Consider the following 13,001-nt stretch of genomic DNA (forward strand, 5'->3'; position numbering starts at 1 on the left):
TAAATTATTGAGATTCTTTATTAGGTTTTAATTGCAGCCTGAAATGTTTCTGAGTTTAAATTTTTTCCTTCAGGCTTCATGTTTGGTCCGACAAAAGCGTAACTGCTCGATTTTTTCTCTCCAAAATACAGCTTGAATATCGTAACCAGGTAAACAAATGAAAATCTAACAAGACAAAATTTACTTTGCTTACAAACCGGGTTTAAAAAAATCACATTTTTGATAGAAAAGAATTTAAAAAACTGTTCTGTAATTTCATACGGTTTGCTCGTAGTGAAGGCAAGTAGTAATAAATAGAGAAAATCAAGGCCTCTGGGCTGCATCCACTCCTCTTGGCAGTGTTTGGAGCTTCAACACCACACATTTATTCAGAAAAAAAAACCTAAAAAACTTTTTTTGACAAACATATTTTTATGAATAAGGCCATTGAAAAGAAAAACGTTCCACTAACAGGACTAAACACCAGTGTTTTGGTTAAATTAGAAAGAAATGTGACAGTTACATTAGTCTGAAGAAACGGTCTCCAACTGAACCCAGAATGCAGATTAAATATGATTAGAACTGGTTGTTTTCTACATTATATTCCCAGATTTTATGGAGGAGGCCATCTTAAAGGCTACAGGTGAACAGGAGCGGTCAGCACTTTCTACTAAGTTCAGCTCCACCGTCTCCTTCAACTTTAAACAAAAGATGAAGCCACATTTTGTTCCTGGATTTAGGAATTCCACATTTTTAAAACTGAGAAATTTTGAGCGTTTTGAGAGAACTGGTGGGTTGTACAAACAAACACGCAGTAACACATAAAGGTATGAAAGGAAGAAAAACGAGACGACTGCTTACAACATACAACATTTTGCACCAAATGTTGTATGTTGTAAGCAAGAGACAAGCCTCTTGCTTTGTGCCAAACTAAACGTGAAGATTTTCAGTCTGAATGTACGCAGAGCGTGTTCTTTTATCTTTACTTCATGGAGGAATCAAAACAATCCAGGAGGAGAAAGCCTCCTGGCAAATTCAGGTTTGATTCGGGTTACAAGAAGCTGCAATACCTGGAAAGGACAACAGAGGGCGCTTTGGTCAAAACCAGCAGACATGAAGGAATGAAATTAAAGCAGCCAGATAGCGCCCCACCGCTGCCCCCTGGTGGCCGCTTTAGTACTGCAGGCTCAGGGAAACCAAAACCATTTCACCATCAAAACATCCAAATCCATGGCGGCGAGCAAGACTTTAAAGATAAAAAGGGTAAATTTACGACAAAAAACAAAAATTTCCTACAAAAAAAAAAAAAAAAAAAAAGGCGAAATTTCTTAGTTCCAAAAGTGTCCAAAATATTCTAGGGAAAAAAAAAATACATTTCAGACTAATGTCATAAATCTTCTACAAAAGGCTTACTTCTGAGTTTCAATAGCTGGAAATTTTATACTATTGAAACTCAGACGTTTCCATGTATTTCTTTTCCTTTTCTCTTTTTTTTGGAGAAAATTTCAAGTTTCTTTCTAGTAAATGCTACATTTTTGAAACTCATTCATTATTTTCTTTTTATAAAATTTCTGAGATTAATCTCAAAATGTCTAGATGTTTAGGCAGAAATTTACTGTTCCTTTTTTCTTTTAATTTACAGCGGCCCAAACATGCCGTCGTACCAATAATTTGTTTGGTTCGAAACGAACAGAAAACAATGAAAGAAAAAAACATGTAGGAAATAAAATACGACATGAAACTCAAGAGTTTTATGGTCAGAAACGAAACATTCAGGGTTAGTTTGGAGAAAAGCGCCGGCGGGTCGACCGGGTCATCAGGACGAGATTCTTCATTTGCATCCAACAGGCTTTTAAACACACACACACACGCACACACACACACACACATACAACATCGCTTATGCTTTTTACACTCGAGTCCGGAGCAAAAACCAGGTGTTTCCTGACGTGGGTCTGGTTCTGGGAAGGACTGGATTACAGAGCAGTGCTGGGGGTCGGGTTCTGGTTCTGGAGACAGAGGCTTCGTTGATTATAGAGAGGGCTTGGCGAAACCAAACCGCCGTGGCTTGATAAGGTGGAGGAGACGCTCGGATTAAAACTCCTCCTGCTCTTCGGCGTCCGGTATTACGAAACCCTCCTGCAGGAAACGGCGACAGGAAAGAGTCGAACGGTTAGATCCCAAACGATCCCGTGACATTTTGCCTCAGAAACAGCAATAAATCTATTTGTCACACGATTAATTGACATGAGATCAATTAATTAATCCATATTGTTACTTGCTTTAAATGTTGTTAAAAAACGGTTTGCACCACCTGCCTCTTTTGCTTGTTTTCCCTGTCAATTTTTTAACAGACTTCGGAATCCATTTTAATTATTGATGTTTTGTTTATTTTCTATGGTTAAATGTTTTTGTTGTATTTGAGAGGATGTGCCTGCACTATTTTTATATTAGTTGAAACTGGTGTCCAAGATGAAAACATTATTATTGATCTCAGTTTGTGGTCAAAAATTTGCTGAAAAAACTCAGAAAATTTGAATGAATCTCAGGAATTTTCCAGAAAAAAAATCTCGGCTTCAATAGTTAAACATTTTCTACTTTTAAAACTGAAATTTTCATGATTTTTGTAGAAAATCAAAAATTCTAAATTTCAGATTTTTTTCTAGCTAATTTTTGACTTTTGCTTACAGAGATTGCATAATCCATTTCAATTATTGATGTTTTGTTCATGTATTTTGGATAGTTAAATGCAGTTGCAGTGTAAAATGTTACTTAACAATTAAAACATTTTTGATATTAGATAATATGTACTTGCATTATTATTTTTTTCCTTACTTTTATTTACTATTCAACAATTTTAACATTTATTTAGCATAAATTTTGCCTCTTCTGAATTGGCAATGAGTTCTGTGGTGGAAAATGTGTTAACAGGTACATTTTCCACTGCAATCATCTCCTTAGATAGGAAAATATGTAATATTTTTACATTAATCCCATCAGATTTCAGCCAGTTTTCCAGTTATTCCACTGGTTAATAACCAGTTTAACTGGTCAGGTTCAGGATGGATTTGTAGCTGTTATGGATCTAAACAGTTGTGAAACAGACTTGTTTTGTTTTGGATTTGTGTTAATAATTTGTGTGAAGAAATTAAAACATGAATTGGTGGAAGAGCTGAACTCACGTCTGTGGCGTAGAGGATGTCGACGATCCGCTGCAGCGTCGGGTCGCCTTCGCCTTCTTTCTCCTGGCAAATCAGCTCAATGTTCCTCAACTTACCAAAATAAAAGTCTCTTTCCTTCTCCATGTCCTGAATGGTAGATTTCAGAATCTCTATCTGTGGGTACAGGATGAGAAAAAGGTAAAAGATTTACTGTAAAAGCACATATCAGCCATTTTAAAGTTAAATTATTAGCGTCATAAAGACTCGGAAATATTAGTTGATTCAAAATTCAAAATTACTTTATTGATCCCAAAGGAAAATTAAATAATAAATATTGATAAAATTAATATTAATAAAAGTGGAAATGTGGGTGGAAGTAGCGCTGGGTGATGTGGAACTAGACTTTTATCGCCATATTTTGTGGTACTATTGTGATAATGATGCAAATTAAAAAGATATTTCCGGGGCGTGCCGTGGTGGCGTAGCGGTTAGCGCAACCCGTATTTGGAGGCCTTGAGTCCTTGACGCGGCCGTCGCGGGTTCGACTCCCGGACCCGACGATATTTGCCGCATGTCTTCCCCGTTTCCTGTCAGCCTACCGTTACATAAGGCACACTAGAGCCCACAAAAGACCCCCTGGAGGGGTAAAAAAAAGAAAAGAAAAAAAAGATATTTCTGTTTTTTAGGGGATGAATAAAATATCATCTCATCTGTACAGCACAGTTTTCATACCACAAACACAAAAACATTCCCATTTCAAATAAACTTCATCACTTATTTAAAAAAGTGTGATTTATACCAATACGTTACACAGTAACTCAATTTAATCATATTTTTTAACCAACTAGCTCGTGAAACAAATAGTAAAACTATATTTCTGATTAAACTGTCAGTAGGGCTGGACAAAAAATCAATAATATACATCTAGATACACATGGATCAATATCAATAGATAATAAGTCTGACAGAAAATTCAATATTCATTATATAGAATATTCACTGAACTTTGATCCAGAACATTCTGGAGAATCAGCCAATCAGCAAAGAGAGTGGCTTTAACCCACTCCTTCTGTGGTTACCTAGCAACAGCCTGCTAAGTAAGAAGCAGTTTCAAGTTCCCCCAAACTTCGGTTACCTAGCAACAACCCGCTGAGTAACTTCCACAGGGTAGGGAATTATAAGGTTTCTTAAAAAGCTTAAAAATAAAAAACAACATGAATTAAAACTGTGGAGAACAGGAAGGTCACTCCACCAGTGTGGCTGTACTTCAAATACTTAAAACAAAAAACTAATCAATAATTATTGATATCGTCTGATATGAAACGCTGTGATATGTTTTTCTGTCATATTGTCCAGCCCAGTTTTCTTTTTTATTTAACATCACTAATTAAAATTTTTCAAGAAATCTAAATTCTTATGACAAGAACATTTTTATGATAAACGATTTGACGAATGCCCACCAGTAACAAGCCAATCAAATCAAACCTCATTAATAAGCTCCGCCCTCTCTTCATCACCGCCTCCCATTCCCGGTTTTCGGGTCCCAGCAGGAGCCAACTTGGGAGCAACTTTTGCAACTGGAGGCTTCTGGGTAGCTGATGAGAGAAGCAGGGAGATTTCTGATTACATTGATCGATCTGACGTCCGAGGCCAACTGATCAGACGGACCACCGATCGATCTGATCAATGGACGACCTCCCACCTTGGTTGAGGGTCTTCTTGGGGAGCTTGTTGAGTGCAGACGTGGTGGGACTGTTCATGGGCATGGTCTCTTGGCCCTGCCTCATCGCCACAGGGTCGTACTCCTTCCCGTCATAGTTGGCGTCAAAGAATTTCTTAAACCACTGGACGAACTCAAAGTTGTCCTGGAACTTCCCCTTCACCAGTTTGTCGACTGGGATTATCTGAAACAAGACGGACGGCCCAATCAGAGCGACCGACGGCAAACGGATCCGGTCTGGCGTGGCTAGCCCGGCGGCTATCCCTTTAAGTTTGAGTGAACTTACTTTATCCACACCCATCTTCTTGAAACCAACTTGCAGAAGCTTGAAGTTGTGGATGTATTCGTGCTCCAACTTGGCGCCGAATTTGACTTTCTTCAGAGGCACGGAACCGGGAAACAGCATGTCCATAAACTGGCAGTAGGCGGCGCCTGAGCAGGAGCAAAACTGCATTAGAAACTTCTGGAACATTTTAAATTGTAAACATGAACCAAATGGCTCTTTCCCTCACCGTCCTGCTGCCAGAGTCCTGACCGACTCCAGGAACACGGATCGATTCCAGGCAGCGCTTCTTAACAGTTTATCATTACTTTTATTATTGCTTTTATTACTAAGGCTCGTCTGGTGCGGACCGCCTACAACCCTCAGATGAGCACACACCTGTTTATTCAACGCTCCCACAACCAGAACTAAACAAAGGAGTAGAAGCTCCTCAGCTCTGACACAGTAGAAATAAACCTGCCTGGTCTCGCCTTATTGCCCATGTTGCAACACGGGACACTTTCTCTAAAAGGTGCTGGACAGCTGCTCAGTTTAAGTCCTGAAAGGACCCGGTTTATTTTCTGCAGCGCAGAGCCGAGGAAGGAGGTGCAGCCACAAGATTTGCCATAAAAAACATTAAACATGCTAAAAGAATGAGTGTTTTATGACGTAAAAGGGATTAAAAAATGCTGCTGTTTTAAATCCACACAAAAATGTTCCATGAAGGCAAATATTTCAAGGAATATTTTTTTTTACATAAAGCAACTTCTTCTAAAATTAAATTTAAAAAATTGACTTCTCTTTGTAAAAAAAATGTTGCTAGATTTGTTGCTTTTCTGAAAAAGTTGCTCGAAGGGTCTGAAAAGTCACAGTATTATGCATTTTCCAGACAATGTGCAATTTTATAGCACAATTAAGTAACTATTCTTCTTTCACTTGTAATAAAAAATGATGTATAAATCAAATATGACTGAAATTGGGTCTCTGTCTCTTTAAGAAGCTCCGCCTTCAGGAAGTTATCCCAACATGGCTGCTCTATTAACCCTTCAACGTTTTCACCAGAAGTAAAAACTGAGAAGCAGCTCCTGCAATGAGCTCAGCTGCTCCACCAGGTATTCGCTAATTGCTGCTGGCTCATCCGTGCTCATTAAGCTCAAACTGGGTCACCGGTTTTTCTCCTGCCTGACGATTTAACTTCACAACGCAGCTTTGAAGAATTAATTTCACATGAACTCATTTTCTGTCCTTACCTGTACACAACATTTCTATCTTGGTGAGGTTCATCTGGAGAGACTCATTGATCCACACCAGCATGTCGTGCCGACTCAGGTTGTCGCTGGTCACTGACGTCGCATAAACATTCACCGCCATCCTGGCTCACCTGCAAAAGAAGATGGCGGATTACTGCTTCAGATCCAAAACGAACAGCCCAATTTAAACAATGTGTGCACAGAGAACCAGAGATTACGCTTCCCTTTTGTCTTTCAAAGAAGCTTGGAGAAAAAAGACAAAACGACTCTCATGGATTATTTCTTACTTTTCTTGACTATTCTCATTTTTTTTTTGGTTGAATTGTTGCTTTTTTATTATTCTGGAAGCTGTGGAGCTGGACGTATTTTGCTCTTACATTTTTTTTATTTTCAGACAACTATGATGCATAACTGAGTTAAAAATGGTGCCATTTTACAGCTGATTAGCATCTGGAAAGCTCAAATAATGCCTAAACTTTGACCCCAAGGAGAGTATTTTTACTTTGCAGAAAGTTTTTATTTTCTACTTTGCAACGTCTACCTGCCTGGATTTCAAACCAAACAGCCAGAGAGATTCAAACAGGAGCGGCAAAAGCAAATGAGGTGGATTAGCAGAGCTAGCTAACAACTGACGGCCACTTAGGACATGTTACTGTAACATATCGTCTCTGTTAGCATGTCAGCAAAGTTATGAGACGACAATAGTCTTCAGTCAGAGGCTCCTTCAGATGAGCTGAAAGACTGACTGCTACGATAAACCCGCAGTAACAAATTTAAACAAATTTCCCCAAAAGTTATCACAATAAACAATAATATTATCAATTTGAGACCATTTTCAAGTAACATAATGGTAATGGCATAATAATCTCAAAAATCAAAACTGGACATTTTAAATATCCAAATAAATAAGCAGAAAAACAGAAACAACAAATTATGAAGTCCATAAGCAAAATTCTCCTTCAAAATAAAAGCGAGTTGAGACCAAAACACCAGAACTGAAGACTTTATCATATCCATATCCATATCAAAAGAAATGGATATAATTGAGTTTGTTTTAATTTTTTATGCGATTAATTGATTTATTGCAACAATTTTAGATACTTGGATGAAATGTGTCACTACAACTACGGTAATTAAATTCCCTTTGGGTTGAATTAAGCATGTTTGTGCTGAACTGAACATTTAAATATTGTCATATAAAAATTGTTGCCCAACATGCTGTATTATTTAGCACCAGTTCCTCCATCAGATGAGGTCATTTCCTGCAGTGCCTCCATCCATTTTTTGCAAAGTCAGACTCTGAGACGCTTATGATATAACAGGCAACATAAACCACATGCAGACGGCGCTGCATGTCATTAAAGCTGCACTGGATGTTGATTTTAAATGAACGGAACCGCTCTAATGTCTTTCTGATCCAACTTCCTTTTAGTAGCAGTTATTACCTGGATCACAATGAAAAATAAAATACTATAAACCTAAATAATTATTTTTACCTTAATGAATTGCTAAACCTCTTGTTGAATTTGTCATTGATTACATAAACCTGCTGATTGGTCCACAGATTAAAAGCTGTGGTTCTGACTCAGGTACAGATCCCAACAGCGTGACGTTTAGATCGCGCCCCATCTCCCTGCTGGAGGGCAAAAGGCTGCTAGCTGAGGACTAGCATTGGTTTTAGCGGACAAGCTGGCAACACAGCGTGCTAAATCTTAAATTTATGGCTGCTATATGAAAGAAAAAGGGATGCAGCGTTTTAAATAAAAAGGTCAGGAAAAGTTTTAAGAAAAAACAATAGTGAAGGAGAGTGGCAAGTCAGTTACGCTAGCTTGACTATGAGAATGTTAACATCTCCAGGTTTTGTTTAGTTAATTAACGAGTTGCTCTATGGATGGCATGTAAAAGAATCATGTATTTTCCTCCACCGTTCATCCGGCCTGTTGATAGCCCTTTGTTTGACGTCGTTATCAGTGAATTTGCATGGAAAGCGGCTAACAGATCTGATCATTAAGGTCAGATTTTAATGCCAGGTGTAAATAAGAGTCAGTCTGATGGTATCAGAGGGTCACAGCTGCCATGATGGATAAAATCAGTGGGTTTCTGATTACACAAGTTACAGTGCTACTACCTTAAATGTGTTTATTTGCTTTTGCTGGTTACAGTTTCATAAACCTTTTGATCTTCAGGTGCAGTCTTTTATATTTTCAATCTAATAATGTGAGTGTATTTGTCTGTCAGTGACAGTAAGTGGTATTTCTATTCTATTCCATATGACATAAAGAAAACACAACCAGATTTACTGCTTTTAGCAACAACACCAGTACACAATAACAACTTATCACTACAGCTTACGATCATTTTAGTAATCGATTATTCTGACAGTTAATTGAGAAAATTCATTTTTTAAAAACAGCACAAAAGAAAATCTAAAATAGTAAATATTTACTTAAAGAACATTTGCAAATCCTTTATTAGAAATGTGTAAGAAAAAATAAAATTTTTCTTTGCAAAATGTTCTGATTTTCAAAGGAAAATTAAGTAAATTGACTCAGAACAGCAGTTGGTAACCCTTACAAACCTGGGAGCCTTTTTTCCTCTCTTCTTCACTTATAACAAATCATAGATGAGTAAATGCATAATTTTTGTTTTTAACAAAGCCAGTTGTGGTATGAGAGAGAAAGCCCAGCTGTATCTGAGTCAGCAGGGCGCAGGTTAACCCAGATCTGAGCCGGGCCTGCGTTTTAAACACGGACCAGCTGCTCTTCCTGTGTGCCAACACTAACAAACATGTTTTAGAGTTTAAGTTAAGTTAAAACTGCTTGGTTTGGGTTAAGACTGATGTTTTGCAGGACGCATTTTGGATCAGGGAGGGAACTCTTTAGTCTGGATCGCATCAGAAACATGGAAGCTAACGTTAGCAGCAGTTAGCCGTTATAAATGTGCTTATCAGATTATAAGGCGATTTACTAACTAGCTACAACCTCATATAGTGAGATTTTCGGTTTTCTGGTCGGCTGTAGAAACTGCGGATGTATCCTAGACCCGTTTCCAGCACCGGGTTGTGATTTGCAGCCCAGTTCCGCCAGCATGAAGGCTGTTTCCCCGCCCTGAACCAGAGCCTCCCAGACGGAGCACCGCCTCGTTAGGTTCCGTTACCCTGGAACCAGTACCGAGCCTTGGTCAACCCAATCATACCAAATGTGATTTTATTTAAGACCCCGACAACTGAAAACAAGAAGCCTGATCCAGTTTAACCAGCCAGCTCCGCTCTAACCAGTATCAGCCATGCTCCCGGACAGCAAACCACCAGTTAGCATTTTAGCTGCTCGGCTCCTCACCCAGCGGCCGCTTCAAATCACCCCGGTTTGTTTCATAGGAAAAATGGTTAACTTACCTAAAACTGGTCAGAATTTATACTTCTGTGGCCTCGATAGTATTTAGTTATCTCTGCTGTGGTTCCGAATACCAACACAAAACGAATCTTTGTTTACTGGGACCGAAGGTGGCACTTCTGCTTTTCTTCTTTAGCTGTTTCACGTTCAATCTACCGGCAGCGGAAGAACACAGCGGAACAGCGCAGCAGATTACGTAAAGACGTAAGAGTACGTCACGACGCACCCCGAGAATATGGAGCTAAAACAGTCTCATAATTCACGGACGCATAGTTCAAGATCCACACTTTTATTTTTGATGCAAACACAAATATATCTTGATTTACAAGCTGTTTCTGGCCTGTGGGTGGCGCTACATTTGTGTGTGAATTTTGATAATCCCCTGACCTCACAAATGTCTTTGAATGATCAGCAACCAATCAGATAGCTTCCTTGTTTCAGCCAATCACATTAACCCATTCCAACCCAACAGTGCTGTTTCATGTAGAAGCACAGGCAGATTAGATCTCAGGATAACCGAGATTTTAGAAATCTTAAAAAGTTTTAATTATTCCCTAACATTGATTTAGATTTTCTGACACAAGAGCCTATCTTAGAAATAAATATTATTATAAAGACACTATTATAATATTATATTACATTCAATAGTTTAAACCAGTGGAAAGGACTATTATTTATATGTAATTCTTTCACTCTACCAAAAGTAAGGTGCCTCCCAAATCTCTAGTTTTTTTTTTTTCAAAGGTTTTCTAAAGAAAACGATGTGAGGACGAAGTGGGAAGTGTCTTTAGCTAGCAGGCTAACATGAAAGAAGCCACTGCACTCTCAAGCTTAGCTAGTTAGCTGCTTTGTGTCTATGATGGCTAAATGCAAATTTATGGGCAATTGGCTGGACGAAGTTCGTACGTTTCTGTGGAGACACAGGGGTCAAATTTGAGTTGGTGGAACCTGCCGAAACCTCAACGCAATAAAAGCTGAAGGGAGTTTTTCTGGCTTCAAGTGCAGATAAACCTGCAGGTCGTCAGTAAGACAACGAAAGGAAATGAAACTGAGAGAAATCCTGCACTGCAGATTAGGGTGATGGAAAGGAGGCCTTCCAGCTGCTCAGCCAGTATTAGAACGGTTTGTTTTGAATAATATTTCTAAACTGATTAATCAGAAGGACATGAATAATAATTTGTAGGATGATATTATTTAAATGTGACAGAAAAATAACTGAACAAAAACTATTTAAAATAATCAAATTTATCTAAAATTTTAAACTTTTTGCCTTTTACTTTATAAACCTTTCTGTCATTAAATCTCGATATTTGCTGGAATTTATAAAGCAGCCGGTTCCCTAAAGCGACTTTAACGCGTTTTCTCTCTCTCTTTATGACATGTTTTGATCGTCCACATGTTTGACGTCACAGCGGTTTATCCCCCCCCCCCACGCCTCCCCGACTTTTTCCAAATAATTTAAAATATAAACATAAGTCTAGGAAACGTGACTTATTACGGGAGAGCAAAGGACTCCTTTTTTTTTACCCCTCCAGGGGGTATTTTTGTGGGCTCTAGTGTCCCTTATATGACAGTAGGCTGACAGGAAACAGGGAAGGAGAGGAGGGAAGACATGCGGCAAATGTCGCCGGGTCCGCGAGTCGAACCCGCGGCGGCCGCGTCGAGGACTGAAGGCCTCCAAATACGGGTCGCGCTAACCACTACGCCACCACGGCACGCCCGAGCAAAAGACTCTTATGATGCGGGCGGGTTTGATGCCTATGACGTGTAACGGACGTCATACGTCACGGTCTTTATTTGCTCGTTCTTTCTCTCTAACCGTCACTTTGCACTCGTTTATCGCAGAGCCCGGACCAGTTCCTGTTTTTCCCGCTATTTTAGCAGAAAACTTGAAGCAATTTTCCCAAGTAGAATGAGTTCCCCGTCTGAAGAAACCCAGATCATCACAGTCCAAACCCTGACCCCTGGGGTCCTCAGTTTTTTCGAAATCCTGACCCCAAAGGAGTGTCAACATCTGGCAACTGGAAACCCAGGTGGCATCACCACCTGCTTTCTGTTCAAGACTATGGGAGACATCTTGGAGATCTTTAAATCCAATGTTCTGGATAAACTCCAAGAGGAAAACTTCACCACTGAAGACGTAAAGGCGATTGTGGGCAACAAAGTCCCCGACACGTTCGCGAAAATCCTAAATGTCGAAGGAGACTACAGAACTGAACATACCGAGAATATAAATCGGCTAATTGTGAAACATGTGATGAATAAAGTCCCTTCCAGCTTAGACTTCAACGACCCTAGTAGGAATTACACCAAGGAAGTACCTTACATGTACATAATGAAAAATATAGTGTCAGAAACCCGCTTGATGATAAGGGACCTTGTTATATTCCAGGCTAGTGACAAATCCAACAAAGTTGCCGTTGTCAACACAGTTGAGTCAAAATCTAAGCCCAAAGGTCTTAAAGGGAAGATCAAGAGATGTTTCAGGATGATCTTAGGAAAGCTGTTGAGAAACCGTCCAGTCTGCCAAGACGAGACCACCTCACACCTTAACACAAAATGGCTTCATTCAGCATGCTAACATTATTGTTTAAAGTAAAATGACCCAAAATGCTAAGGTCAAATGCTAACAGTAGCATCTGTAGTACCTCCTGTATGTTGATTTACATAGACTTTCTCCATTCAGGTGGATAAACATAGCCAATAAATAAAAAATGGTCTAAAAATGTTTATTTTAGGTACAAAGCTAATGTTAGCATGACGACTATCATTAGCAAGACGAGGAAATAGCATGGTGACACTAGCAGTGGGCTATGCGTAAATGCTTTCAGTAGCATGTTGACTTACATCACTCAGTATTGGTGAACATAACTAGTACATAAAAACTCAGCAAAATGCTTATTTTAGAGACATAAGGAAAACGTTAGACTTATTTTCTTTAGATCCAAAAGATCAGAGACATAAACAAACAATCACAACAATGGAGGACACACAGGGGAGATTTAGAGGTTTTCATTTGGAGCTTGGGCTTCAGTATAAACATATCTGATCAGTACGGAGCCCCATAGAGGACATGGAGAATAGAAATCCCAAGAAACTTTCTTTTTTTCCTCCATGTCCCTTATGGGGCTCCGTACACAACAGCAAAACAAAAGACTGTCCCATTTTTCCCCAAAGTCTTGCAGCCATCGTGTTTCTGACTCTAGGTGGCGCTGTCATGGCTGTAGTTTATGAAGG

At 39.1% G+C, this 13,001-nt stretch overlaps 1 protein-coding gene across 1 annotated transcript; it reads right to left on the reverse strand.

The window, feature by feature from the left end:
- Window positions 1-9,944, reverse strand: mapre1b (microtubule-associated protein, RP/EB family, member 1b). Its single transcript, XM_028011182.1, has 7 exons — window positions 9,767-9,944; window positions 6,373-6,503; window positions 5,147-5,292; window positions 4,843-5,044; window positions 4,626-4,735; window positions 3,162-3,314; window positions 1-2,118 (listed from the first exon to the last, which is right to left on the reverse strand). The coding sequence occupies exons 2-7, from the start codon at window positions 6,491-6,493 to the stop codon at window positions 2,074-2,076; spliced, it is 777 nt and encodes a 258-aa protein (XP_027866983.1). The 5' UTR covers window positions 6,494-6,503; window positions 9,767-9,944; the 3' UTR covers window positions 1-2,073.
- Window positions 9,945-13,001: the final 3,057 nt, after the last annotated feature.

The sequence above is a fragment of the Xiphophorus couchianus genome, chromosome 24, assembly GCF_001444195.1.
Source record: "Xiphophorus couchianus chromosome 24, X_couchianus-1.0, whole genome shotgun sequence".
NCBI lineage: Eukaryota > Metazoa > Chordata > Actinopteri > Cyprinodontiformes > Poeciliidae > Xiphophorus > Xiphophorus couchianus.

What these genes read in the sequence shown, in the direction of transcription:
- mapre1b (XM_028011182.1), bottom strand. Translation starts at nt 6,493, where the DNA reads ATGGCGGTGAATGTTTATGCGACGTCAGTGACCAGCGACAACCTGAGT. An exon ending in AGAAGATGGGTGTGGATAAA is followed by an intron (nt 5,045 to 5,146) that starts GTAAGTTCACTC and finishes GTCTTGTTTCAG; the next exon opens with ATAATCCCAGTCGACAAACT. An exon ending in GGGCGGAGCTTATTAATGAG is followed by an intron (nt 3,315 to 4,625) that starts GTTTGATTTGAT and finishes CTGTACCCACAG; the next exon opens with ATAGAGATTCTGAAATCTAC.